Below are 27,191 nucleotides of genomic sequence, written 5' to 3'. Positions count from 1 at the left end.
GCGACGACAGCGCCACTCGCGTTCTCTCGCGCATTTTTTCCAAAACTACTCCCCCCAACCATCAGGATCGCGACGTCCGACAACATAACCTCTGGCTTCAGTGACGTCATTGCTTGCCAATTCGGGACCAGATTCGATGCATGGGCAGAATAGGACGCTAAACACGCCAGTCAGAGACGCGTTGAAGGCACCGCACTAAGACGGTCGCGTACCCGGACGTTCTTGCTGGCGATGTCCCTGCTGTCGGTGCTTCGGTCATTTCTGCTGCGAGTTCCTAAGCTGGCGATTGGATGCATCCGTTCCCCCGCCCTGTCTAGGTCTTCTTGGAGACGTGCTTGCAGTCCTCGACGTTCTCGGGCCAGTCGCACACACTCTCGTTGAGGTTGAACACGAGGTTGACGGGGCACGGCATGTGGTGTCGCCGCTTGCCCTCGCACATGTAGTACATGGTGCAGTCCTTCTTGTCCAGGTGGTAGCTGATGTGGCCGTCCTCTTCCTCGCACACCACTTCGTCCGGGTCTGAACAAACAGAAAATAACAAATTTCGTTCATCACAGAGTCACAAATTGTGAAACATGCAATCATTCAATTGCCGTGATACCTTTGCCGTTACCGATATGCCGGAACCAGGCAGAAAACGTACCACAAAGTGAACGTTTTAACAAACTGTCGCCTTACACCCTCGTTGCAAGGACACGCATAACTGCAGTTAACGCACTATAGACGCTTTAAACACGCGCCAGATTACAGCCGACATTGCTGGCCTTCTGTTGTCGCGCCGAGATACCAAGCCACTGAAACGGGCGTTGACGAGGCTCCGTAAAAGTCAATGCTGGGGAGAATGACACAGTAGTATCTAAAATGTCAATCACCTGGCCTGCTATGGCAATGATGAAGTGAAGTGAACGGAATAAGAAAAAACAAAAACTGAAGGTCGGGTATGACGGCGCACATGGACCGATGCTTAAAGGGGCGATGCAAAGATTTTTTGTACTTTGCGTAAATACCGCTTAGAACGTATCTCTGACGTTAATGACCTGTGAAACACCCGTTCGTTTTTCACCACACGCAAACAAAGTCGCAGAAAAAAAAAGGAAAAAAAAAAAGAAAAACGAGCAGCATTCACCCCTCCAGTCACAGCCAGAACAAGCGGCCACGTCGTCCGGAGCCGATTATATGCAGCCAATGTTGATCATAATGACGCGCACTAAGTTCCAAACATTGTCATGGTTCGGCTATTGTCGTCAATGTAGTGATTGGACACGACCCACTACCCAAATGCTTCTCTAGCTATCGATTATCCAACGCCCAAATCGAGTATCCACGCAATGCTCGGGCCCAATTCATGAGCCGCATTCAAATATCATCAATGACGTCGCTGGGCAACCGCCCAGCTACGTCATCAAGTTTTGCGAATGGGAGATTGAAAGAAAACGCTCGCTTTTGTCCTTGAGATCACACCGCAACAAAGAAGTTTCTTGGCCAGCGGCGTTGCGTGCGAGTATCCTTGAGTCCCACTAGTCGCAGTGAACTCGCGTAAAGTGAAAAACATTCCAATTGAATATGGTTGCATTGCCCCTTTTAAAGCGTCTATACTCTCGGGGAACGTTCTGTGGCTATGTAGTCAAAGATATGGGCGAACTTGCGCTCGCGTGTCTTGAACGCCCATCAAAGCTGTGCACTCTCACTCTTCCCTTCTTTAGAGATAGCGGCCCGAAAGTATCGTGTGGTAACTGTGGTGAAGCCTAACTCTAGTTAGGAGAGAGAGAGAAATAACTTTTAATAAACAATTAGTTTAACTCTTCCGAGGCGATGTAGTTAGGAGTGACTCGAATTAAACCTTGTGTTTGGCTACTTCGTCCATGATAGTAAAAGGTTAAAAAGTGCAACTTAACTGAGGTTAAGAATGGCCGTATAACTACTATATTATACTACGGTGCCTCAAAGGTGTCTTCATTTAGCGTCTAAGGCCGCCCATGTATCTAAAAAGGTTTCAAAAGTGGCATGAAGTGATGTCATAGGTGCCTCATGTTGTCGGCTGTCGCGATACCGTCGGTTGTTCGTACAAGTTCCGGCAGAAGGGACGCCTTTGTAGCGTTGCTGCAACAAAACTGGCGTCTCCCCCATCGCCTTCGCTGCTGTAACACCGCCGGATAGCGGCGGGCAACAGCACGACAGGCGGAAATCAAGGGACCACACTGAGGATACGGTAAACACACCCATCGGGAACGCCATAGTTGTACGGCCTTGCTTATACCACCACTTTTTGTTGGGGTTAGGCAGCGTAAGAGAATGTTTGATATAAAAGTTTTCATCGAGGTGTACCAGGTTCCAGGCACATTTTCAGCCTTGCAGTAACGGTAAATGTATCACGGTAATTTTTTATAGTGTATCGTCACTATCGCCATTATATTCCTCATCTCCATGTGCGATAGGAATTATGTCATTTCAGGATGTCGAACTCATAAAAAGTCGCCTGCCAGTGGCGTTTTCCAAGAGACAAAAATATGGAGATATTAAGAAATGACAGCAAAGCAGCGGCGTTCGAACAAGGCACTGTAGGCAACAATATGAATGGGAACATACTTCCACGCTCTTTGACGTACTTACAAAATTTGCAAAACGTTACGGTCCCGGCGAGGACTAGAACGGAAAGATTAGATGCCAAACTACATACTGTTTGACAGGTTGACGTTTGACCACGGTGTAAGATAATACTCCTCAGGTGAGGACAGCGCGCTCCTCGCGCAGTGCAGATAGAGTTCGCTTTTCACTCTCTCTCTTTCTCTCTCTCACTACGGTTTTAAGCGGCGCCGCCAGGTGACTCGTCGACCCGTGGGCACGGCAAAGACGGCTCGTGCCGCCTCATGCTCCACACGTGCAGAGCTCCAGCGAGGTTGTCGCTCGTGCAGAAAGACCACGGTGTACCGGATTGTCATGGCAACGAGATAATTGTTTTCGCTCTCACACAGTTTCGCCGTTTGGCCGCCGGCGACACTGTCAGCCGCGGGCACGGTGGCCGCGGTATGATGCAGCCTTTCGGATGCCCGTCTAACGAACACTATCTGATTCCTCGCCTACCGTGTCCTCACCTAAAGAGTGTATCTTACACCGTGGGTTTGACGAAGGTTGGGGGAGCCGTGAAACTAAAAAGAAGGAAGATGAACCGTTCGAAATGTTAGCGCACAAACGAGCTGGTGAAGACTTTATGTGCTGTGTTCACCTTTTTTAGACTGTGTGTTGTGTTGTCCTTCGTCTTTCCGCAGTCTATGGGTTTTGTCTTTAATTATGATGAACCGCTCTTTTTCATACTGTTGCCGATAGTACTTCCCGCTGTATGGCGGACTATTAAACGAGAGAAAGCCCAAACACGCAAAGTGCGCAAGGGAAAAAAAGCAGCTTTTACAAAAGTAGCAGCGTTAAGGAAAATTAGTTACACAGATTCAGTTCACTCGACAATGCATGAGGTGCGTGTGCTAAACCGTGGCGACAGATTTTCATGTGCAAAGCAATAGTCATTGATGATGACATTAAAGATGTTAGGCAACAAAAAGATATTTCGTCTTATACGAGCATCTAAGATTGAGATTAAAAGCATGTTTACAGGCTTGCGTTTGCTTTCAACCAAGTTGTTGTGATCTCTTACGACAACAGAAAAAAACTGACACGCTGGCACCATCTATGAGGTGACCCTAGAATTGCATTTGACCAGAGCGAAGATTTTGCGGTATTTACGTTCCTTAGAAATTTTCATTTATAACATTGTCGGAAGTTTTCTTTAAGTCAATAGTGAAAAAAAATGATGTGCAAAAAAACTAGGATATATGTGGGAATGCTAAGTAGTTCCACCCCATAGATGGCGCTAGTGTGTTCTCCAATCGTCAAAGATCACAAAACGTTGTAAGACACTCGGTCGTAAGCAGTCGTAAAACGGCCAGAACGGAGCAATAAATGGCGGCGCTGACTTCCTATCGGCTACAGGATCTGAGCACAGAGAGGCGAGCCCGAGGCTCACCGACGAGCTGGCCGTAGGAGTTGAAGACGTTTGAGGAGGCGACCTCGAGGTTGGCCACCTTGTACCCCTTAAGCTCCTCCTTGATGGCCGTGAGCAGCGGGTAGTTCTGGCCCGTGCACGTGCCCCTGAAGTCGTCCAGGTCCACCGACCACACCATCACGCCGCCGTAACCGGCCTGCTTGAGCCACTGGACCTGCGCGAGGCGTCGTCGAAACGCGTCAGGACACGGTGCAGAATCTACAGTGTGTAGCAGACACTCTGGAAAACAAAAGATCGCTGCCGGAATAAAGGGGAAGGAGGTTATCAAGACGGCGATCAATCGCCAAGGACTACGCTTCCAAGTATGCTTGAATGCATCGTGGATAAGTTTGAAGGAGATGCCAACTTTCCAGCCGCGTGAACCATATATAAACACCTGTTGAAGTGAAGAACAAGAAGAGCAGCAGCTTCAAAAAGACTCACGGGGTTTATTCGTAACGCCAGGTCCGCTCAGAATATAAAAGTTAAAAAAAAAAGGAGCGAGCCCCATGCCCCCCGCGTGCACGAGCGCAAGCCCGCCATCGTCACCCTTGATCAGTTTTGATTTGTATTTTGAACACAGAAACACGCGACTATGCAAAGAGCAAGTCGTCTGCTTCTGGCGCAGGAGTTGTGGTGACGTCCGAAAGACGCCGAGCTCTGAATGGCTTTGGTTGAAGGCAATGGGTAGACCTCAAAGCAAGCTGTCTTGACGTCTACCTTCAATGAGAACCAATCAGAGCTCGGCGTTCTGACGTCACCACAACCCCTGCAAAAGAAGCAGATGAACTTGCGCTCCGGATAACCTGACGCCGTTACGGTGGTGGGGCTGTCAGTATGGCGCATGCGTAGATACTTCCCCTTCGTGAGAATGTGGTTTCTGCTCAAGCGCAGTGCCCGTACTGGAGTGGACAAACGCTGCTCGTTTGTAAACAACGTCCGTAGGAAAAGTCAATTTTACAAACTGCTCGTAATATGAAAGGCCATGCTAGGTCGATATACCCGGGGTGTCAGCTATTTGCACGAGGAGCCATAATACGAGAAATCCGTACGTCACGTAACTATCTCTCTATCAGTAACTTCCATATCATGGGATTACATTCAGCAATCTAACCAATTCTCTATATTCGTCCCTTACAAATACTTTAAATACTTGAAAATATAGCGTGCGTACACCTAAAAAGGAACCTCTTGAGGGTCCCATACTGGCGCACGAAGTTTCGCCAAGTCCCTCAAAAAAAAAAAAAAAAAACACGTTAACATCTGTAGCTTCCAAGACGTTCTCTTTCAATTTCTTCCTACCAGCTTCGAATATTTGGGTGACCCATTTGCATGAATGATACGTCATTCCTCCAACAATGTACCTTGGCCCGAGTGTGAAGATTGACATAAAGCGATAGAGCTAGGTGGGGGATGAAGGACCTAATGACATTAAGCACCATTACTCTATGTAGTGTCCCTGCAGTGCCCCAATGCTTAGTCTAAAAGGCTGTCCTAACAGGGCACAGCAGAAGACATATGTTCTAAATTCCCGACATATTCCATGAAAGCTGATGTGCGCGCGTCCGTTTTCAGTTTGGACATCAACCACGCGATCATCGCGGCTTTCCTCTTCACCTCCTCGCTGTCACCTTTTCCCATTTATTGGGAGATTGGGGACCGACAATAGAGGAAGCCTTGACGACAACCAGCAGAGCGTGTAAGTGGCTGTCTCAGGACGCAAGCAGAGGGAAGCTTTCTTCCTGGCAAGAAAACGCACGAAAGCTGACCGGAGTTCGGCTTAGCCCTGTCCAAACTGGACACTTCAAAACTCGCCAATCGACACAACTCTGGTATATGAAGTGGAAGTTGGTGTCCGCCCGTCCGTCATCTGTTTGGACATCAACCACGCAAACATCACGGCTTTCCTCCTCTGCTTTTCTGTGACGCCTGTGTTCGTCAGACTCTACGTCACACGTTACCTGCCAGTGGTGTGCCTATTCATTTGTTCTACCGCGACGCGCGGCCGCCGTCGCCGCGGGAGGCAGCTCGAAGAGGTCCGGCAATTCAGGATCGGCTCGTGCGAAGAGGCTTTGCCTCGTCGCCCTTGTATTTTTTTTTTCATTTTTTTCCTTTGGGGAGGCTCAGAATTAAACAGTAGTGGAGGTCTTGGCGATAGGCCACATAGTGTGTGATTGGCTGTCCGGCTCCCGTAATAAGCACAACGTTCCATGCCTCCATGAGGGACAGAGGCAAAAACAAAATTTTCCGCCGGAAAAAAAAAAAAAAAAACGGACGAAAAGGGACCGGAGTGCGCCACATGGCGGAGTTGAGTCGCTTCACGCCTAGAGTGCCTTCATACACACGCGCGCTTTTGCTTGAGTGGTGACATCTCAGCCATTTTTCCGCCCAATCGTTTTTTTATGCATTTTGAAGTGCGCGCAATCCGGTGTCACTCAGCTCGAGCGCGTAGCTTTGCTTGATGCATAGACGCCATCTTACCGCCCAAGTCACGCACCGAGTGCGCGAGAGCGTCACGCGCTGGCACATTCCGGACAACAATGGATGTCTTCACCCTGAGACAGACAGACATCTAGGCACCCTATTCACGCCATCTGAAGTGTCCTGCTTAGACAGGCCTTTATGTCGTGAATGGAGACAACTATTGTGGGGAAACACGCCATCTGCTGCGTCTTGTTTCGACTAAAGACCCTTCGTGATTCAAAAGTAGCGCAAGGTGCGTCGATGCACGAGACACGTGCAGTGTGGAGCCCTTGGGAAGATCATGGCGGCACAGCGCAGCACTCAGCTAGATTTCAGACGCCATGTTCTTCCCAGAGTGGCACGCGGCACGTGTCTCGAGCATTTCCACAACAATGAATGGCTCCACTTTTTCCAGAATAGAAGAGCTTCAATTTGGACAGCCCTCAAAGCAGCAGTTCGTTCAGAGAACAGCCATCGCAGACCGACCTTCAGCTTGAGACTCCTCTGGTCGTCGAAGCCCACCCACTGGTCGTCCTTGTAGGCGTACGGCACCATCTGCTCATTGTCCCAAACAAGAGTGGCACCAGACCGCAAGAGGTCGCAGATCTGGAGGAGAAAAGGGGCCACCGGGAATACTGTGTCAGTCACTCGCCTTGTAGGAAGAGTAGGGAAATTACTTGGTCAGTATAAGGGATTCGACGATTTCAAGCACCATTAGTACAGCAGACCCACAATGTACTCAATCCATCAGAAACTCGAAAGTGCTAATGTTCGCCGATGACGTTCAGCTTTTCCGTGTCGTTTACATTGTGAATGACTGTATTCAGATACAAAATGACATCCGCACCGTTAAACATTGGCACTTAAAAAATAGGCTTTAACTGAATCAAAAAGAGACTGTAGTAATGTCCCTTACCAGGAAGAAGGGGAGCATAGTATTCGACTACACTATATTTGAAGAGCAAGTGCTGCGGGTTGTCTATGTACGAGATGATCTTGATGTCTTTGTGGACTCGAGATTGGATATTCGCTTCCACGTCTTTCGCATTGTTGGTCAAGGACTTCGCTAACTGGGTGTAATTTCGCGTTTGACAAAAACATTTCGTCGCTCTGAGTGCCTTTTATGCCTGTATTGTGCATTGGTTAGGTCTTGCCTCGAGTTCGCGTCTGTGGTTTGGAACTCTGTAACGATGTTACCTAGTAATCTTATTGAAAACGTTCAGCGGAAGTTTATAACAGTTTTATACGATCGATATATCGGCCGCCGCCGTTTCTACAATTACCATTTCGTGCTCACTGACCTCAGTCTAGTGTTTCTGCACGATAGACGAATTGCAAAAGACATGCATTTGCTGCGTCAAATTGTGCATGGTTCTCTTGACCGTGCCCAGCTGCTGATGTCGCTGAGGTTCCGGGTACCGTCAGGGAGGACATCAAAATGCAGAGACACGTTTTATCCTGATATTCGAGCCACTTGCCCAATGACTCGTCTGCAACAGACTCACGATGCCTTTTTTTGTGAAACAGACATTTTCGCCTGATTGTGATTTTATCCCATGGTTTTATGTATCTGTGTACAGGACAGTGCACTGCTGCTCAGGCCACTTGGCTGTTTGCAGGCAAGCAAGTAATTCCCATTCATCCATTCAATCATCCATCCATCCAAGCCTAAAGTAAATTAATATATGAGCATAGTAAAGAAAAGTTCCAGTTCGTTTGAACTACTGGCAGGCATTTAAGGCACTGATATAGTGAAGGTAGTCAGCCACCTAACAGCCCTACCCCCCACCCCCTAATCGCGCCCAAAACAAAGGAAATGGCTTGTCTATATAGAGACTGATAAAATGTATCCATAAAGCGAAACATATATAGCCTCTATACCGAAACATCTGTATCTTTGTAGCTGCAGGTTACAGTACCTTCTATCAAATTGATTTTCACGCCGCGCAAATTAATGCAGGCCATGTTCGAACCTTCTACTTCACTAAAAAAAAAAGTAATAGTAAAGCAGTCAAGTCAGGCAGCATTATCGTGCATCGTGTACGAAGTGCCTCCAGTAACGCTTACGCACAACGCCATCTCATCTACCGCGTAAGTCCGCCTTTTTCCTCCTCACAGAAGTATCGGTTAAGTAAAGCGATGCTCTCCCGATGCTTTCGACGGGATAACTGGACTGTCGTCCACCTCACCGTAGAATGGAGCTTATGGCTTCAACAGGCGAACGGGCGAAGAAGGGCTCACCTCGAAGAAGGAGAGGAAGCCCGTTTCGCCCGTGTAGTTGCCGGCCTTGCCTCCCGAGGTGGCCGGTGCCCCGATGTCGGTCAGGGTGTTGTTGCCGAGGGTGAAGGAGCGGCCGTACGTCGGGATGCCCACCAGGAGCTTCTCCTTGCTCGCGCCCTTGCGCACCCACTCAGCGGCACTGTAGTCCTGCGTCACAACACACACGTCCGAATCCGCCCTCAGTCAGAACACGGGCTTAGAGACCGCCTCCAGTTTCCTTGTCAGCAAGTCAGACGCCTCCCTCTCTCTTCCCTCCCTGTACCCCTAAGCCGCGCTAAGACTGTTAATGCTTAAACTGCAGTACAGACGTCTTCTGAGGCCTTCCTTGCATGATGGTGACATTCATAAAAAAAACTCTTTGCAGACATGTTCCAAGCATACAGGCTTCGAACATGCTTCGGCTGTTGCGAAGGCAACAGTCTATTAAGTGGTGGAAAACCTGATTGAAAAAGTGCCCCGAGTAAAGTGAGGAGTGACGTCGGCGTCTTTGCACTCACCACCGTGAGCTTCTTCTGGTAGTTGCTGGCGCTGTACAGCGGGAACAGGGGGCTGTGGTGGCCCACCTGGCGTTCCCAGTCTCCGTGGAAGTCGTACGTCATCATGTTGATCATGTCCACGTACCTAAGGCCAGAAAATGAAGTCTTAACGCTGGTTCACACATTTGCGACCGCTAGCGACCGAGTGCTTTCAAACCTCTTGAAACCTCTTATCTTACGACGAAAAAAACACGCTGGTGCCATCTATCGTGAAGCCGCGGAGCACTTGGCGTTTTCGCATAGTTCCTACATTTTCGAGTATCATTCTTTCTTTTTTGGCTCCAAAAACTTTTGACGATGTTATAAATGTCATCTTCTTATAGATAGCACGTACATTTGAGCTTAAAAATATTAAAAAAAGCTTCGCTCTACTGAAATGCTGTTCCAGGGTCACATCATAGATGGCGTGTCGGTGTTTTCACTCATCGTAAGATATCACAAGAACTCAGTCATAAGCAGACACAGATGTGTGAACGGGCCTTTATAGGCGCATTCTGCAGCAAAAGACTAAACTCCTTCTACCGTAAAATGTTATTGTAACTGGAATTGTAAGTGATCAATTTTTAAACCTTTCACGTACTATCAAGAACTGTGTTATAGCATGTCGGCCAGTTTGTTGCTATGTACGAAAACAAAAAACGGCGTAGGGCATGAGGTACGTAAAACTGAAAGTAACAAGTAATTGTGTTGTGTGTATGTTTATACAGCCAAAACGTTAACCCTAATCAGCGTCTGGTGCCTCAGCTGTAGATGAGCAATCTAGCCAGTGCAGTACAACCGCTAGCCTGGGGTCTTTAACGTGCACCACGCAGTAGTGATACACGACCGCAGGCCGGTACGATGCTCGTCCAGATCGAAACGGGCAGGGGTGGGGATTGAACCCAGGATCCCTGGGTTCTGCTGCGCAAGCTTTCGCTCCACGTGCTCCGAGCGCCTGTGCAAATACGACTGATGTGCAGTCGTACGACTGGTGTGCAGGTACAACTGATGCTCTCTAAGTAAGACCAACTTATTTATATAGTATTAAAAAACGTCATACTTGTCACCATGAACGCTGAGTATGTTTACTGTTAGATGTACTGAGCTCAAGATCAACATGAATTTCAATCAGCTTTTGAATTGCGCAGTTTAAGATATACAACATTCGAGCCAGGCTCTCTGCGCATGCTGTGCTTAAAGTACCTGTATCTACTGAAACTGACATCACGCAGCCGTAAGTGGTATTTCCGCTCGCAATCCCTTTCGTTAAAAAAATAAAAATAAAAAGCGTGCTCACTTGTTGAGCTCCTCGACATCGTAACCTGCGGAGATGGCTTCAAAGCTGGCCGGTGCTGCCATTGAAAGCAGAAGTCGAGGTTTCTTCGAGGCCAGGGCCTCTCCATCGAACGCTGTGCGAAGGTCCTGGGGAAGCAATCGCAGAGGGCTCAGTTTTCGTTCACAATGTAAAAGCCAGGCATCAGCAGAAAAATGGTGCAAAACAATGACAGCGATATTCTTCCCAGTCATCTTGTCCCTTTTAAATTCAATTTTGACCCAAACTTTCTGATTAATTTCATTACATTTTATTATTTCTGGCCTATTTCATTGCATTCCTTGCATTGCATACTGTTGTTTTCAACAGGGCTGTCGGATAGGGAAGAAACAGGCCTGAGATACAGACTGTCTTGTGTATGCTGTATTAGCGGTCTGACCGGGGCGTTAGGCCTATATAAATAATATTCAGGAGACGTCCGAGCATTGGTCAAGAGCGGTTTTGAATCCGTTTGAACGGATTCAAAAACGGCAGTTCACGGAGGTTCAAACATCACCTCTATCATATCTACGTAAGCCTAAAGCTCCGGTCAACAGCCAGCCAGCTGAACAGCATCAGTTTCTGATATCTGAATTTACAGAAGCACACTATGAACACGGTGTGCTTTTTTGAGTCGCGACATCACGGGCTGAAGCCGTTCAGCTGGCTGTTGACCGAAGCATGCGCAGATCTCTATGAAAACCAAATTTGTCCACATATGCAGGTACTCCCATCTTCAAGGACCAAATTTCTAGGCATGCGCACTGCCCACTGGTGCTGAGGTCCCACATGCTCGTCTAACTACAACGACTCGGCGTACAGCACTTGAGCCGCAGTCGCACGTCATACAAAATACTGTCTGCAGACGTTAGGGAGTTTTAGGGAACAGTTTCCGCACATCCCATCCGGGACGATGGGCCCTCCGGTACAAACTGCGCATGCGCTAATGCAGAAGGCTCGCTTATGCGTGGTTTGTACCGGAGGGCCCATCGTACCGGATCGGATGTGCAAGAATGGTTCACTAAAACTCTCTATTGTCTGAGGAATGTTTTTTTCCTTATATCATGGTCAGAGTGGTCATACAAAAACGGACTGCAGACCGGTTCGAAGCATGCATACGTATAAACCAAGCATGCTTTGAGCATACTTGAGCCGTTTCCGCAAATAACTGTGTCAGCGTGTCTGCAGCGAGTGCCTTTTGTATGATGCATGAGCAGTGGGAAGCTGCATTCACACTGGCGTTCGAATCGCAACCGCGAAGCTGGTCAGCTCGTTTTCATCATCAAATGCGCGGGAGTTTGTATTGGATCTTTGAACAGCCGCGTTCGTAACCGCTTTGCGAATGCGGTTCAACCGCCAGTGTGATTGCGGTGCAAATGTGGCGTTACGCCACTACAGTTTTAAGATGTATCGCAGCGAAGGGTAGAAACCCGAGCTCATAACAGTTGCTCATTTTGCACTACAATTCCTACACCCGAGCAATCTCCTTGTGCGAGAAGCTCGCTCTTGTAGCCATGGAAAGTAAAATTTTTTTTTTTTTTACACGCGCATTTGATTTGTTTGTTTTGATTCCGTCGTCACCTTGATAAGCCCGGTGAGTTTCTTCTTGTCGTCGGCGCCCCGTGGGAACTCCCAGTCCACGTCGAGTCCGTCGAAGCCCTTTTCCCTCAGGAAGTCGATAGAGTTGAAAACGAACAGAGACTGCCTGCACGTTCCAAAAACAGACAGTTGTCTCAAGGTTGGTTACGTTAGGTCGTAAGCGACAAGAAAACGAGGGCGGTAACCAAAAACGTGAGGGACTTGTCTTCTGTAAGAAATATATCTTGGTCAGAGTCGCTAATAAAACACAAGCATAAACTGATAACTAAATCCGCTTCTGTCTACCCTTCTGCCATTGCCACCGTCACAATTTTTGTTTTTGCAATCAGGTTCGTTGTTAAGCGCTGGTCGGAAAAACTAAAGTAAATCTTCACGTGACCAGCGCTCACCACTCTCCGATCATAGTTGCAGTAATCTGCATAGAAACACTTTGTCCAACCCCTTTAGAATACAGCTAGTTTTACTACACTGTCTACCAGCATGTCTCGGCAACAAATCCACTATCGGCGTAAATACCGTGCCCACCTGATATGTGACATGACGGACACCGATTTATGAAATATTTCTCTCGTCGTCGCTACCCACCTGTAGGTGTTCTCGGTGATCTCGCGGAAGGGAGCGGAGCCGAGCATCCAGCCTCCGACTCCCAGCATGACCTTGAGCAGCGGGTTCTTTGTCTTCAGGGCAACGATGCGCTCCCAGTAGCCCTTCTCTGCTCCTTGGCCTTCGTCCACGCCTTCCGTGGTGGCGATCTTGTATTCCTTCACGTTGGCGAAGGCGTAGATGACGTGCGTGCACAGCGACGTGTCGATGTCCTCCGGCTCGTAGTGGCCCTTGCCCTTGCGCTTCGACGACCAGTTGGTGAAGTAGCAGACGACGCGGGCGTTGGTGTCTGCATGAGATGAGGATTGTTTGCTTCTGAGACATTCGTACAGCTTCTGGGGAATTCGAGATGGTTTTTATGTTGTCAATCATATTCAACGAGGATTTTAACTTGGAGAAAAACTTTCTGGGCACCTTGGTTCCGAGTCTATGTTTTCCTAAAGAGACTCATAGCTGCCTTAGGCCTTTAAGAATCTACGTCTTTGAGTAAAATGACCGCTGCCGCACTGGAACTTCCACAAGGATTTTTTTTTTTCTTCAAGCTTATCCTTCTAGGTTCGACTACCGAACTGATTTCCTTCAATCTCCGTTGAAATATCTTGAACATATGAAACGGCTCTCTTCTTTTTTGTATCGGTGACCAAAGAAGACAACATCGTCTAGCCTAATGCATATTCGCCGCTCCTCGTGCGTGAAGTCATGAAGTCCCAAAAGTAGCCTAGCGTTACCTGGTTCTGCAGCTTCGTCCTTGGCAGGCAGACTGGACGACGCTGTGTTGAGCGAGTCTATCCTCTTGACGACAGGCGCCTCGGTGGTCGTGGTGCGTACTTTCTTGACGAATGGCAGCAGGTTCTTGGGCCCCCTGCTTGGCCTGCCCAACAATTCCTCGGCCATGGCTCCGATCAAGGGCCACGTTTTGGTGGTGCATCGACCGCGGAAGTCGTCCATGTCTACCGTCCACACCATGGCTCCCGCGTAGCCGTTGGTCTTGATCCAGTTCATCTGTCATGTGGCAAAAAAGTAGCCGGCCAAACGACGTTTTGTTTACATGCCTATACAAGCGGAAAACATAGCACGTGATGGCGCTGATTTACCTTTGCCAAAAGATAAAACTGTGGTTGATTAAATTATAGTGATTTTAAAATTAGAAAGTGTGAACACAAGATAATACACAATAAATGTAACTTTTGTTTGTGCTCTCGTTGGGGATTAAATTTTTTATTTTAATCCAGCTCGCCAGTGGTGTTGCGTTAACTTATGGTTGGATACTGAACTCGGAAAACACTACTTTTCTAAAACTGGGGCTTCTTCTTAAAAGTACTTGGGCCTTTTTCTATTATACGGTTGAAAGTGAAAGATGCTGACAAATACGAGAGAAGTGAGTGCTGGAACGGATGAATAAACTAGACAGACCCCATTGTTATGAATGGGTGAAGGTATAGCTATCTTCACCCATTCATAACAATGGGGCCTGTCTAGGCCCCATTGAGGGCAGTGGGTGCTAGCACCCACTGCCCTCAACGATGTTTAGGACGAGTAAGGGTGTTGTTTGCCGGTGTCTTAAGGCGCGCAGGTTAACAAAAAAAAAAAACTAGGCGGTTTGATAAATGCATCCGTTGAAAGGAATCTTACCTAAATCAGCGTTCAATGATTGAATTGTAAGTCGACAGAGTCCCCTACATACAGCTTAATTGCAGATATTCTCGCGCCAGTATGTTTACATACGGGGAGACTCGGCCCAAATTACTTGGCGATTTAGTGACTCAACTTACCTTTATCCTAATACTTCTCTCGTCGTCGAAGCCCACCCATTGATTTCCGAGGTACGCATAGGGCACTTGCTGTTCCTCGTCCCAGACGTAGTCGGCGCCTTTCTTGAGCATGTCGCACACCTTGAGGAAATCAAACCATACTTTGAGCAGTCAAGAAGAAGCCAACCGCACTTAGGATACTGCGGGGTCAACATAATTACGAACCTGAGATTAAAGAAAATGTAACACAGCAAATCAATGCCCAATACATTATTCTTCATCTTTGAAGTTGTGCTTGTCTACCCTGTTTCATTATCCGCGTCTTTAACAACCCTTGAGCTATTTTTATTTATTTATTTTTATAGCTTCAGTAATTTTACAATACATTTTGTTTTGCTTAAGTTCAACACGATTAAAACCCTCTCTCCAAAGACCGCAGGCAAATACTCGTGCTCCACTGGACCCATCATTAGAAAGGTGCCAAACTTTCCTCACTCATTATTAAATTTCTGTCTCCTTCCAAGAGCCAAGTCCTTATACTTAAGGGTTTGCTTTCTTCTTACTACACCAGCTTGTCACAAGTCTTATCGTTGACCTCAAAGTAAAAACGTAGTTCCTTCATGTAACTAAACGAGCGAAGAAAACAAACAACGAGGCCTATGACCATTCCAAATCGACATTGGATCTCTAAAAAAATATATTTTTTATTAGACTTATTTACTGCTACACGGTTGCTGAAAGAGGCCTTCTGGAAGCCTCAGAGCTGCGCCCAGCGTTTTGCTAGTCCTAACTTCTTCAGGACACCCCGAATGATTTTGGCGAAACGTCGACTGCCGCTCTTGGAGAAGTTAAACATCATGACGAAACGTAGGCAGCCATAGTGAGGCTTTCAGGAGGTTCCAGTTCCAGTTCTTCCGGCAAGCTTTGACTAACCTTGTCAGTTGTTTGTTGAACAGTTTATTAATCGATGCTTAATTACTGCTTATGATCTCGCTAACCGACATATCGTACTGGTTTATAGCCTGTACTACGCACCTCGTAGTATGCCAGGAACCCTCCCTCCTTGGTGAACTGTCCTGCTTCTCCTCCTCCGGACGAAGGCGCGTTCATGCCGTTCTTGTTGGGGCTCGCCAGGGTGAAAGTCCGGCCGTAAGTGCCCGTGCCCACCACGATCTTGTCCTTGGGGGCCCCCAGCCGCTCCCACATCTTCACGCCGAAGTCCTGCGCACCAACGGTTCAGTAGCTTTCAAGCCACAGTCGTTGGAGTACCGCATAATCTGACAACCTGGTTAGTGGCGATGGGTGCGACGTAAAGCGTAGTTGCCGTCGGTATTTTACAATAATGAACCTGATGATGATGATCCTGTGGATGTTCCCTTTGTAACGGGTGTGCTCAAATATTCGTGCCCTAGTCAAAATTGTTCAAGTAACCACTACCGTCTGGAAAGGGGGGGTCTGCGAAGTACAAGTGAAGGGCAGCCTAGCATTCCTTCGCCCGTCAGAACACATTGACATCTTCCAGTTGTATCGGTTTGGAATATTTTTATGCCCCATATTACCAGTGCTTAACAAAAAGTCGCCCAAAACAGACAAAATACGTGAAAAAATAAATGCTGCTGAAACGTTCTTGCCAAAATACGGCCGATTGTGGACTCAGAAGTGGACAAGAAAGCTCGCACAGCAAACCTGTGACGTGTTAAACTTAGTAATCGAAGGACCTAAACATGATGTTTTAACGAAGGCTTGGGTAAAATTATCATATTTAACATTAGCTATTGAGTTTACCGTCTTTATTTCAAATAAAAGCTGAAACAACTATATGCGACCAAGGATCGAAATCCAAGGTGCCGCCAAATGTTTTGCTGGAGATTCCAAAAGACTAGTTTAAAACCATAATATTTTAGTGCTTCACGCTTAAAACTGATAAAGCTTCTGCGCGAACAGTATCGACGGTGTTTTCTTCAGGGTAAGCACGTGTTAATGATTTGATAAATTTCTTACTTTTGTTATTTCTTACAGTTGTTTTCTTGTCAGCTCATGCCGGAAACATACGTCGTTTGTTAATATCTTCACGACTGGCCAGTTATATAAGTCATCACAAATATAAACATTGCAGAGGCTGCAATGTGTCGCGTTGTCGCCTGTCAGGTCAAACAGCAGGGCGCAATCTTCCGCTTTAGGTCAGTACTCCTGCTACAACATAGATGGCGACAGCATCAGTTTTCACTCTGCAGGTTCATTCGGGACCGGTTCTCTGTGTGGCACACCGCCAGTGCGATGCATTCTGGGAGAGAGCTCGCACAGTGCCAGCGCGAGTGAAACGAACTCGCTATTAGACAGACATCTCTGTTGCCGACTGGATAATGGTCCGATATCGGGCCCAACACCAGTTCTGGGAGGGGCCCTTACCATGCAGAGCTGCTTCCTCCAGGTGGTCTCGTTGGTCAGAGCGTAGAGCGGGCTGTTGTGTCCGGTCATGGTCTCCCACTTGCCGTGGAAGTCGTACGACATGACGTTCAGGAAGTCCAAGTAGGCGGCCACTGCGGGCACGTCGTAGCCGCCCTTCACGATCTCGGCGCCCGCAGACACCGCAGCCGTCAGCAAGAGCCGGGGCAGCTTCTTCTCCTTGGCTTCGGCCTCGAACGCCTCCCGCAATTCCTGCTCGTCAAGAGATCCGAGAGACACTCGTTTTAGGGCTAAGGCAACGAACAAAGTGGGACAGACAGGCAACATGTCCCGGCGGGGAGAGACGCGCCTCAACGCCATTTCTAGTTTTGCTTTCGAGGGGGTTCCAGCCTACCCTTGTCGACTGCATGCTGTGAAAACGTTAGCAGAAATACAGCATTCGTGTCTTTCCACGTTTTACTCATACATTGCAGTGAAAGTGAAGAGAAAACATTTCTGACGCATAGATAAGCACACTGGGGTACACTCTTTTGGTGGAATCCGCTCAGCTCTGTCAGAACAATGGGCAAATCCTACGGGTTGCGCGTTCGCGTTCACTGTGTCATGCCCTGTCCAAAGATCACGAATGTATGCAGGGTGCAGCGTCTGCAAACGTATTTGTGAGTTTCTCGAATAAAAATTTGCGCATTTTATTCGACCAGTACACGCATTGGATCTGGCACTTACCTTGAAGACACATGGGCTCTGCGGGTGTACCTACTTTCTTTCTTTACAGAATCTAAAATCTGCGCTGCGCATTTAGTTTCGTCAATAATTTACGAAAACGGCAATTTTCATACAACAAGCTGTGTCGCGTGCGGGTGTTTTTATTTTAATTTTTTACAGTGCTAACATCGTACACAGTCATCTTGGCTTATCTGCTGTATTCAATTTCGACACTCAAAACGATCGAGTGGCATTGGATAATTTGTCGAGGTCCAGGTGATAGATATTCAGATTTTGACCTGGTTTTTGCAACTCCGACCGCCCATTCGCAAGTAAGAGTTAAAAAAGAAGCTGGTATCACGTTCATGACTCACAAGCAACCCGGACAAGCTAGATATGCCGAGACTTCTTTTTTTTTTTTTTGTCTTTTTTCGTTAGCTGGCGACATTCATTGGAGGAATTCACTCTCTTTGCTTTTTGGTGACATCATTCGGTATTCGTAATTTCTCTGGTCGTCGAGTTTTACTGTTTTAAGGGTATAGATAACATATGCAAGCTGCATTCTGCCGAGGGTTAGAAGTAACGTTGTAAGAGTTTGATTTTTTAAAAGCGATCTAGGATTTTGGCCATTGAAAGCTCCTCCAAGGCGGCTGACGGTAACATGCCGCGCGTTCATGTGACATGTTTATGGCAATCCTTATTTATTGTTGTAAACGTTTATCTCGAAGACTGCCGACTTGGAAGTAGAAATCTCGTTTCCTCAAGTAAATATCACCAAAAAAAGCTAGTTTGTGTCCGTATATGTTCTCATGTAACGTTCAGAGCCAATCTGGTGAGTGGCAACTATTCAACGTGATAAGTTGTGCGCTTTTTTTATAATAATCATAACGCAGTAACTTTTTAAGGGATATAATAAAACTTAATTGAATTCAATATCATCAGAATTACGAGTACTTGGAAGTCTCTTTGTACAAAAAAGTGCCGTACACGGTAGAAAGCCACTGATTCGCCTTTGGCTTCGAAAGGTTGTGCGAACTATATCTTATTCATACTATAACTCCGATATCGCAGGTCGTCATACCTTGTCATATCAAAGTGTTCGCTTGTATGTACATAGTGTTCATATGTATTATCACCTATTTGTGCGGTGTATAACAACAACAACAAGGAGGCATAATAATAAGATGAATACGAATATAAATAGAAGCTCACATAATTTCTTAGTTATATTACTTGCCAGCGTCACTATTCTGGTGGTGGTATACTGCAAAAACCGAAAGCAGAAATGGCGTCTGACGAGCAAAAAATTCAAGATGTCGTGCGGTTTGCCGAGCATAAATGGGTCATCGCGACGCCGCGTCTGTTCCGATCGACGTATAGAACCAGTCTCCCTGACGAAAAGCCAACGTAGCAGGTTATCAACCTCCTGCGTCTGCAACGAACCGACTTTGTTTCCACAAACAACCGACTTCCTTAGTCGCATCGGAAGAGGGGAATGCAGAAAAAAGAAATCACAAGCCCCCCCCCCCCCCCCCCCCCTTAATTTTCAGACACTTGAAACATGTCTAGCAACGGAGGGAAAAAGACTTCCATACACATCCGAGGTCGTGGGACTTCATCAAAACCGGGCGCATAAAGTAACCGAGCACTGCAATTCGTGCGCCAAGATCGAAGAGACGCATTACATCAACTGAAACTACTGTGCTTTCGGAACAAAACAAGCCCCGTTCATAAAAGCACTGAACGCACTCCACGCATCTCACGTCGATTCAGCAAACAGTCTCCAGTTCGACGTTAATAATTGCGACTATATGGCAACTCCGATATAGTCAAGGCGCAGCTGCAAGGGTCTTGAAACTGCACCCCGACTCACACCACGCGGAAGTCAAGTTCCTTAGCGAGACGTCGGCTGCTATCCTGGGATTCTCCAGATGATTCTTTCTTTGCGTTCTCGTATGAACCATTTTCGTTTCCGTGCTACATTCCAACCGTACCCGGAGCAGTTCGACGAAGTTCCTCTTGTCCTCGGCACCCCTGGGGAACTCCCAGTCGAGGTCGAGTCCGTCGAAGTTGCGCTTTCGCAAGAAGTTGAGCGAGCTGAAGATGAAGAGCCGCCTGTTGTAGCTGTTGGAGGCCATCTCCTTAAACCTCTGCGTGCCAAAGGACCATCCCCCTGTGTGAGAAAGACAAAAATTCATAAGAACGCTCTCTACGTATTACCCACATTCTTCATGTTTTGCAAGGATTGCCTGAGTGAACCGACCTATAAAATGTAGATAGTCATCTTTTCCTTCCACGGTTGTCGGTCAAAGCAAATCTTAGCATCCTCTTTGACTTCGTAATCATGTACAAACTTATATCTTTGATATCGAAGTCTCAAACTGATGATAAATGTAAGTAAACGCTATTTTTTTTTCTCTAAGAAATGAACATTTTCTGATCAATTTGAGGGCTTTTAGGAGCCAGTAGTTAGCGTTTTGTTTTTACTTAGATAGGTTGTGGTTATCCCCCAACATTTATCTTGAAACTAGCGGAACCGATCATTGAAGAGGGCAATTACGTGGAAGGAAGGTCCGCGTACATACACAAAATCTAAATTAGGTTATTTTGTGAAAAAAAATATAATGTTTACAAAACAAGTTAGGAACCAAAACGCAGAAGTCCACTATAAAATTTCAAAGTCACACTAAAATCTTGCTATAATCAAGTGTCTATGGAGATCTCAAATTTACTCCTTATCTAAACAAACTAAGAGGGGTAACTTGAAGTCACATGCGAACGTTGTGATCACAGCTGCGATGTGCTTATCACTGCAGCCGTAATTTATTAGCAATAGTTTTGAGCCTAGTAACTAATAGCTTAAAAAAAACGCTTCTTATGTTCACGTTTCTTGCCTCGTGAATGATTCTTTGACCTTCTTATCGGCCTCAATGGCTGTAGAGCGATAATAAAGTGCACGGCACTTTCTGCATTGCTTCAGCTGTCAGTGTGCGCAGAGCTGTGGCTTTGACGTTGCCGTGGAATTAGGTGGCATTTTTCTGCTACCTTCCGATAAATTCGTTTGGAAGCGTATACAATGTGGTGCTTCACAAAAAAGACATAATACGAAGTGAGAAGAGCATAAAGAGGGGACAGAGACAGACATGCTGAAGCTTGTACATCTCTGTCTCTGCTCCCTCTTAATGTTTTGCTTTCTTCTTATCGAGTATTAACCCAACGCGCTCCTAACGCTTCGCGCTGGAAGCGATGTCCGATTAAGGACATCGCTTCCGCAGCGATGTCCGATTAAGGACATCGCTTCCGCAGCGATGTCCGATTAAGGACATCGCTGCGAATGTTGCTCGATAGGAATTCGTAAAGGGTCTGTTGTCAGCTGGAAGAGAGAGATGGCGAACATACCGACGGCCAGGAGTATCTTGAGGCTGGGGTTCTTCTTCTTGAGGTCGATGACCCTCTCGTAGAGTCCCTTCTTCCCGTTCTTGGTGTCGTCGGAGGCGTCGAAGGAGGACAGCTTGTGCTTCTTCATCCAGCCGAAGGCGAAGATGATGTGGGTGCACAGCGTGGGCTCGATGTCCTCGGGCACGAACTTGCCGTCCCCTTGCCGGTACTGCGCCCAGTTGGTGAAGTAGCACACGATCTTCTTGCCAGTCGAAGAAGACGAGCCTGCCAGGGAAATTGGCGGGAAAAGACACGTAGTCAGGACCCAGATATTAGCTTTTAAAGTTCAGAACACTAGCAAGGTGGCACAGGTCGCCACCCTATTCAAAGTGTTAAGTCATTTACATATATCCATTATTACATTATGATATTAAAATGCCGACAATTTCGTGTGAATGAAGGACATTGTATGCAAGGTGAACGCCAAAATTGTAACGAATTTTAAGTTATGTTACCGAGTAAAAACAGTCACGAATCGGGAACTGAAGCAATATTTTAAAAAAAGGCGAGCAGGTTGCCGCACTTGTTGAAAATTCCCGAAATTTGAGAAGTCCAAAGAGAAGAAAACACACTGGTCATTTTATATGTATCCACTCGTCATTTATATGTGTCGTATGTTACTCAATATCAGGTTGTTGTTGTTTTTTTTTACATATATTTGTAATTTGTTTCTAATTTCAGGAACGATAATACGTATAACGAGCCGTAAGATGTTTGTATAAAACATACTACTGAAAATTACAAATTCAATTCTACAATTTTTTTTTTATTTGATGCACTGTTTACAGGCAAACTGAAATGCGCGTTTTCCCAACATCGGAACTGACCCAACTGTGACCAGACAGGAAGTAAAAAGCGCAAGTCATTTCGAGATAAGATTTGTATATGGACGAGTAAATTGTTGTAGTCTTGGCTGAATTATCGCTGCTTAAAATTAAACTAAGATTGAATCTGGGCTGCGGGGCCTTGGTGGTCTGTAAAAGCTCAAGACGGGGGGGGGGGGTGGGGGGGGGGGGGGGGGGGGGGCGTTTTCAATGTATTCTAGCCCACGCATTACAAGGAAGCCTTTGCGCCGGCGAAACTGCCACTCTACCCCGGAACCGCCAGAGCTTCCAGAGTCAACCCTCCGTGCTTCCATCGAGCGCTGATTGGATCGCTCCATCACAGGTTTCCCGAGCGACTGCTCTGACTCGGCACTCCAACTCTTGTCAGCTCGAAACCTTGAACTGTTTCTCAGCCCCCGCGACTGCCGAGTTTTCCGAATGTCTTTCTGAGCGAGCTCGATTAACCGACTTGGCTCTGACGTGCGTGCCGTTCGTTTCGTTTTTGACGCGGTTGACTGGGGGTGTCGCCACTTGTCTGGGTTGTGAGTGACTCCCCCGGCCGGCGGGGACTGACGGATGGCTTTATAAACGGATATCTCTGGCTTTGACTGGGGGCCCCTCGCTTAGGTGCCGTTTTCTGTTGACAATGGCTTCGGTAGTTGACTTCTTATTCTACCTGCTGGCGTCCAGTAGTTGCATAGCTTCAATCAGGAAGTCCGAATCGAAATATTTGCGTCACGTCCTTCACTAACACTATCAACCGTTGCGGTGTGTTGTTTGTGCGTTTTTACACTCGATGTCTCGTGACGTCTTTACGTAAATTGCTGAGGGCCTGTGGGCATATCCGTGCATCTAATTTTGGTTTAGCCACCGTGATTCGGCCTTTTAAGCACTAGGGCGTACGAACTGCGGGCTATAAGCATACGGCTTAAACAAAATTGCAGAGCTTCAATGCCACATTTGCAACCGTCTGGGATTCAACTTGGTGAGCGACGCGGAGTGAAATATAGTACTACATAAGACGCTCCAGCCAAAGTCTAATATCGACTCAATGTCTAATATCCACCCAGTGTAAACTCTAAAAAATCTGGAGCTTCTGCTCTCCAGTAAAGAATTCTGGACAGCCAATTCCTGCGATCCACGTAGGAAGGTCGGCGGATGACGGAGTCGATATTCCTTGACCCCAAAGAACGGTGTGCGCCGTGGCAGTGAGCACGGTGAAACGCCATGCTCAGTGCCACAGCGCACACATACTTCTTCTAGTTCTAAAGCTATGACTAGCCCCGTCCTTTGCCGACCTCCCTCCGTGCATTGTAGCCATGGGCTCTTACAAGTGCTTTGCGCGAGAACAGACACTGCATATTTCTTAGAGTGAACCCTGCCACACGCCACCTTATGTTCAACGAGCATCTCCCAAGTGTCAATCGAATGATCTCCCAACGTCAGCCACTCACCGAATGCACCCTGCAGGCGCATTCAGTGAACCTCCCGATGTCTACGCGCTGTCTGTCTAATGTCCACCCAGCCCTAGAGTGCGTCGCACGCCACACACAGCGCAGCCTCGTCTGACCGCTGACATCAGGGCCACGCGTGGGCTCGAGTGTCGGTTCCCTTTTTAAAGCAAATTCGTGTCGACCCACAATCGAGGTAAGAGCATCGGACACGGCGACGACGGCGGCAGCCCCAGTCACGCCGCGACCTTCGAGCTCGAATCGATTTCTGATCCCAAAGTCACGGTTCCTTTGGAAGCAACGACCGCGCGCGTACAGGTCTAACATCGGTGAAGACGCGTCGAGGAAGCATCCTGCACAACATCTGCTAGAAGACAAGGCCTAAGCATGACGTAATCATCGGTGGATTCCACCCCCCCCCCCCCCCCTCCCAAAACGGCAAACACGCTAAAGCTCGGCCAGAGTCGCCGCAAGACACGTCCGTCTCGGCGTAGCCGCCTGCCAGCGTCGCGTTCGTGGTAAGACGCTGCGAGAAACGTTGGTGGCAACGCTGACGCGAGCTCTTCACCTGTATCCACCAGTGATGACGTTTAGGGAGGGAAGGTGCAGGCCTTGTCGTCTCGGTGGCCCGTAATCGCGATTGATGTGCGTGGCGGCACTTGCGTCACACGCCAAAACAAGGACGAACATCTCGGTGCTCGCCTTTTGGCCGGCACTCGTTTGTTCGATGGGTCCCTCCCCTTGTCGGTTTCAATTTGAGCTGGTTGCTGGGGAGCGCTATACGAGCCATCACGGCTGGCGAGCGAGGCAGAGGTACACCTCGAGGTCCTCTTTCATTTTCTTCCCCACTACCCTCTTTAAAACTAGATCACGCTTGTCTGCGCCGACGCAGCGTGAATCAATTGAATCGAACATTTTCATGTGTTCATTTAAATAAACCGCTAAAAAAGACACTGCTTCTATCTAGACCATGGTCTAGATTGAAGTAGTGTCTTCACGGTCCTTCACAGCAAAACTAGGTGTCGAGTCTATTTCGTAAAGGAATTTGAAGAAAATCGTCTGGATCGAAAGTTGCAACAGAGAAGTCAGAATGGCGTCATGTCAGAGACACCATATCTGACATGAAGCCGTATGCATGATTTCCCTGACGTCATGAATAAAGGAGGGGGCGGCGGGGGGGGGCGAAGTGGGACCAAACGCGCACCCGCATATGGTTCGCTCTTCGGAAGAAAATACGAGTTTCTGCGCATATGTTACGGCGCGTGCTTCGACCGCTAACTCTCGACTAGAGGTCAAGAGACATTCGACTTTATAAAAATAAAACAAGTTGGTGCACACAGAGTTAAGCCCCTTGGTTAAGAAATCTATGCATTCTCCCTTCTCTCCTTCCTGGGTTACGAGTCAAATTATCGAACAACATCAACGAAGTTCTGCTTGGCGCTGCTTCTGACGTAGAAGGACTCTCGTAATTGATAACCACATGCTCCTCATGCACGCTTGAAGCGAGCGTTGCTAGACTGCCAGCCCCTTCAGAGGTTTTCCGTCGTGTATTCTCCAGCGAGTAGCGAAGCACGTCATCGCGGTTGACAAGGCGCGCCGTAAGCTCACGGATACGACCTTGTTTTCCCCACACGTGAGCCAGAACGCGGTTCTACCTTTCATCGCAAACTTTGCGTGTCCAATTCACCATCTGGAGAATTGTGTCTGGCAGCTCGAAAGGTCAAAGCCGGTACTGCCATACCAGCATGACTGAAACCGTAGTGAATCATACGCCCGGCTCGGCTTGCTCGACCTGACTAGATTAGACTTAACCTGGTCAAGGATAGCCCGATTACGCTCAAGTGGTATTCAAAGTGCGCAGAGTCTCCCTATAATGGATAGGCGTTTCCGGGAATATGTGACCCCCCTCCCCCCCCCCCCCCCCCCCCCCTTTCTAGTCGACGCATTGTGACGCGATGCTCGGCGCGTGAGATTATCCAGAAATCGAAGACGAAGTTGACCTTGGTTTAACATTTTATGACTTCAGAATGCAGGGAAGGCCAAAGGGAAGCAAACCAGAGTATGAGATGACCCTCTTTTGTGTTCGCTTTATTTTCTGGGCTTTCTGAGCTCTTAATGATGAGAAAGAATGAATTGTACCTCTTCCGGGACACACAAAACATTCGAGTCGGTACGAACATACATAGGAAGAGCCCCATAATTCCCCTCTCAGGGTGGTCTCCTGGGGCCCTGTGTTGCGCTTTTCGGAATTTCACGACGACTAGAGAGGAGGAAGTGACGTCCACAACGCAGCAAACGCAGATTAGATGTTGATTGATGAAAGTCGCTGATGAAGAATTTCCGCAGAAGAAAACGAAACTCACTTTTCCTTTGTTTTCTACAGCGGATTTTCCTCATCAGCGACTCTCACTAATCAACATCCAATCTGCGTTTGCTGCGTTGTTGACGTAACTTCCCTCTCACTAGTCGCCGTGGGAGTCTAAAAAGCGCAACAGAGGGCCCCTGGGATTTTCCGGAAAGGTCCATTCAACTTATTCTTGAAGAAAAAGCATCACTATATGAGTATTTGAAGGAATAGGTACACCAAGAGCCAGCACCGATACCACGAACATGCTTCGAGTTTACTCGTACATTTTCTATATCAGTCTTATAAGAGATAAGATCTACCCTTCGATGTTTTTTTCCCTATCTTTTTTTTAATCTCCCGATGGAAACAGTGGTGTACAATGAACGCGTACCGAAGCATAGGTTTCCCACAAATTGATGCACAGGCTTCCCCACTTGAGCAGTCGAAGACGCATCCGTATCAAGCGCTGTTCTATGTTTTGTCACTTGGCATTTGACCCGCAGAAGTACACCGAGTTTGCTCGAGTATGTTTCAGGGTGTGACCGGTGTAAGTCCGCGTTGTTTTCACGCAGTACGTATGCTATGAACGGAGCTATTCCAAACATCATTTTAACTCTTTATATCTATATTCTAGGATGTCGCGTCCGTCGGGTTCATATACTTGCTCAATCAAGTTAAGCAAGTTTTAGTGCGAGAAAGAGGCGACAGCCTCTTATGGATCTTTTGGTTTCACAAATCTCCACCGGTCATCAACTTCCAAAGGCCTCGTTACATAATACTGTAAAGCTCCTGGAGCAACTTTTCATCTAAGTACTTTAAATTCTCTCCTGATAAGGAAACTAGAGCCACTACGCCTGAAAATAAAGAGCTCTGGAAATTCTGCCACGCTGGTGGTTCTGCTTCGTGAAGTGAAGCAAGATAAAAAAAAGATTGAGCCTATCCCTTAACGAATGAAAGAAGACGAGATCTACGGTCACATATGACAGCAACAAGCAGATGATTGGCAGGATGGTGTTACCCCGCCCCTGCAACGAACCCTGTCTACAAGACTACTTTGTCCACGGTTATCTCGCCAAGACAAGCCGCTGTAAGGTCTTGGGGCGTTTCAGCCGTCAGCCAAGATGAGCCAAGGATGAAGCAAATAATGGGGATTCGTGTCTCCCCGTTAACCACCCTTGTCTCTCGACGTATTTTTTACAAATTCGGGGCCATTGAAACGTCTCAGACGTCTTATAGTGCGGTGATGGTCTCACTATGACGAGCATATACGAGGATGTTGGTTCGGCGTGTTAACAGGGTCAGGATCATGCCCGGCGCTTTTATTCAAAGCACCCAAATTTATCCAAGATTGTCAGTCGGCATTCCAACAGGAACCTCTCTGGGAAATTTAAGTGTTCATTTAGGAACAAGACCCCCCGCCTAGACAATGTTGAGCGTACCATAGGCTTTTGTAGGTAATGGGGA

The 27,191-nt window shown here is 47.4% G+C and overlaps 1 protein-coding gene across 1 annotated transcript; it reads right to left on the bottom strand.

Annotated features, from left to right (window-relative positions):
• Positions 1-313: 313 nt before the first annotated feature.
• On the bottom strand, positions 314-21,208 carry LOC8023172 (acidic mammalian chitinase). Its single transcript, XM_029982783.4, has 14 exons — positions 21,067-21,208; positions 19,662-19,840; positions 16,966-17,214; positions 15,592-15,777; positions 14,578-14,697; positions 13,534-13,807; positions 12,788-13,094; positions 12,185-12,308; positions 10,589-10,713; positions 9,274-9,397; positions 8,738-8,923; positions 6,983-7,102; positions 4,016-4,208; positions 314-519 (listed from the first exon to the last, which is right to left on the bottom strand). The coding sequence occupies exons 1-14, from the start codon at positions 21,191-21,193 to the stop codon at positions 314-316; spliced, it is 2,520 nt and encodes an 839-aa protein (XP_029838643.3). The 5' UTR covers positions 21,194-21,208.
• Positions 21,209-27,191: the final 5,983 nt, after the last annotated feature.

The sequence above is a fragment of the Ixodes scapularis genome, unplaced genomic scaffold (assembly GCF_016920785.2).
Source record: "Ixodes scapularis isolate PalLabHiFi unplaced genomic scaffold, ASM1692078v2 PGA_scaffold6__148_contigs__length_123643588, whole genome shotgun sequence".
Lineage (NCBI taxonomy): Eukaryota > Metazoa > Arthropoda > Arachnida > Ixodida > Ixodidae > Ixodes > Ixodes scapularis.
This window is presented reverse-complemented; position numbering and strand designations above follow the sequence as displayed.

Bases quoted from the DNA above. Each gene is read 5' to 3' on its own strand.
- LOC8023172 (XM_029982783.4), bottom strand. From the start codon at position 21,193: ATGAAGAAGCACAAGCTGTCCTCCTTCGACGCCTCCGACGACACCAAG. The intron at 8,924-9,273 runs GTGAGTGCAAAG...GTTGTGACGCAG, and splicing joins ACCAGAAGAAGCTCACGGTG to GACTACAGTGCCGCTGAGTG. The intron at 7,103-8,737 runs GTGAGCCCTTCT...TTTCTCCTCCAG, and splicing joins GCTTCCTCTCCTTCTTCGAG to ATCTGCGACCTCTTGCGGTC.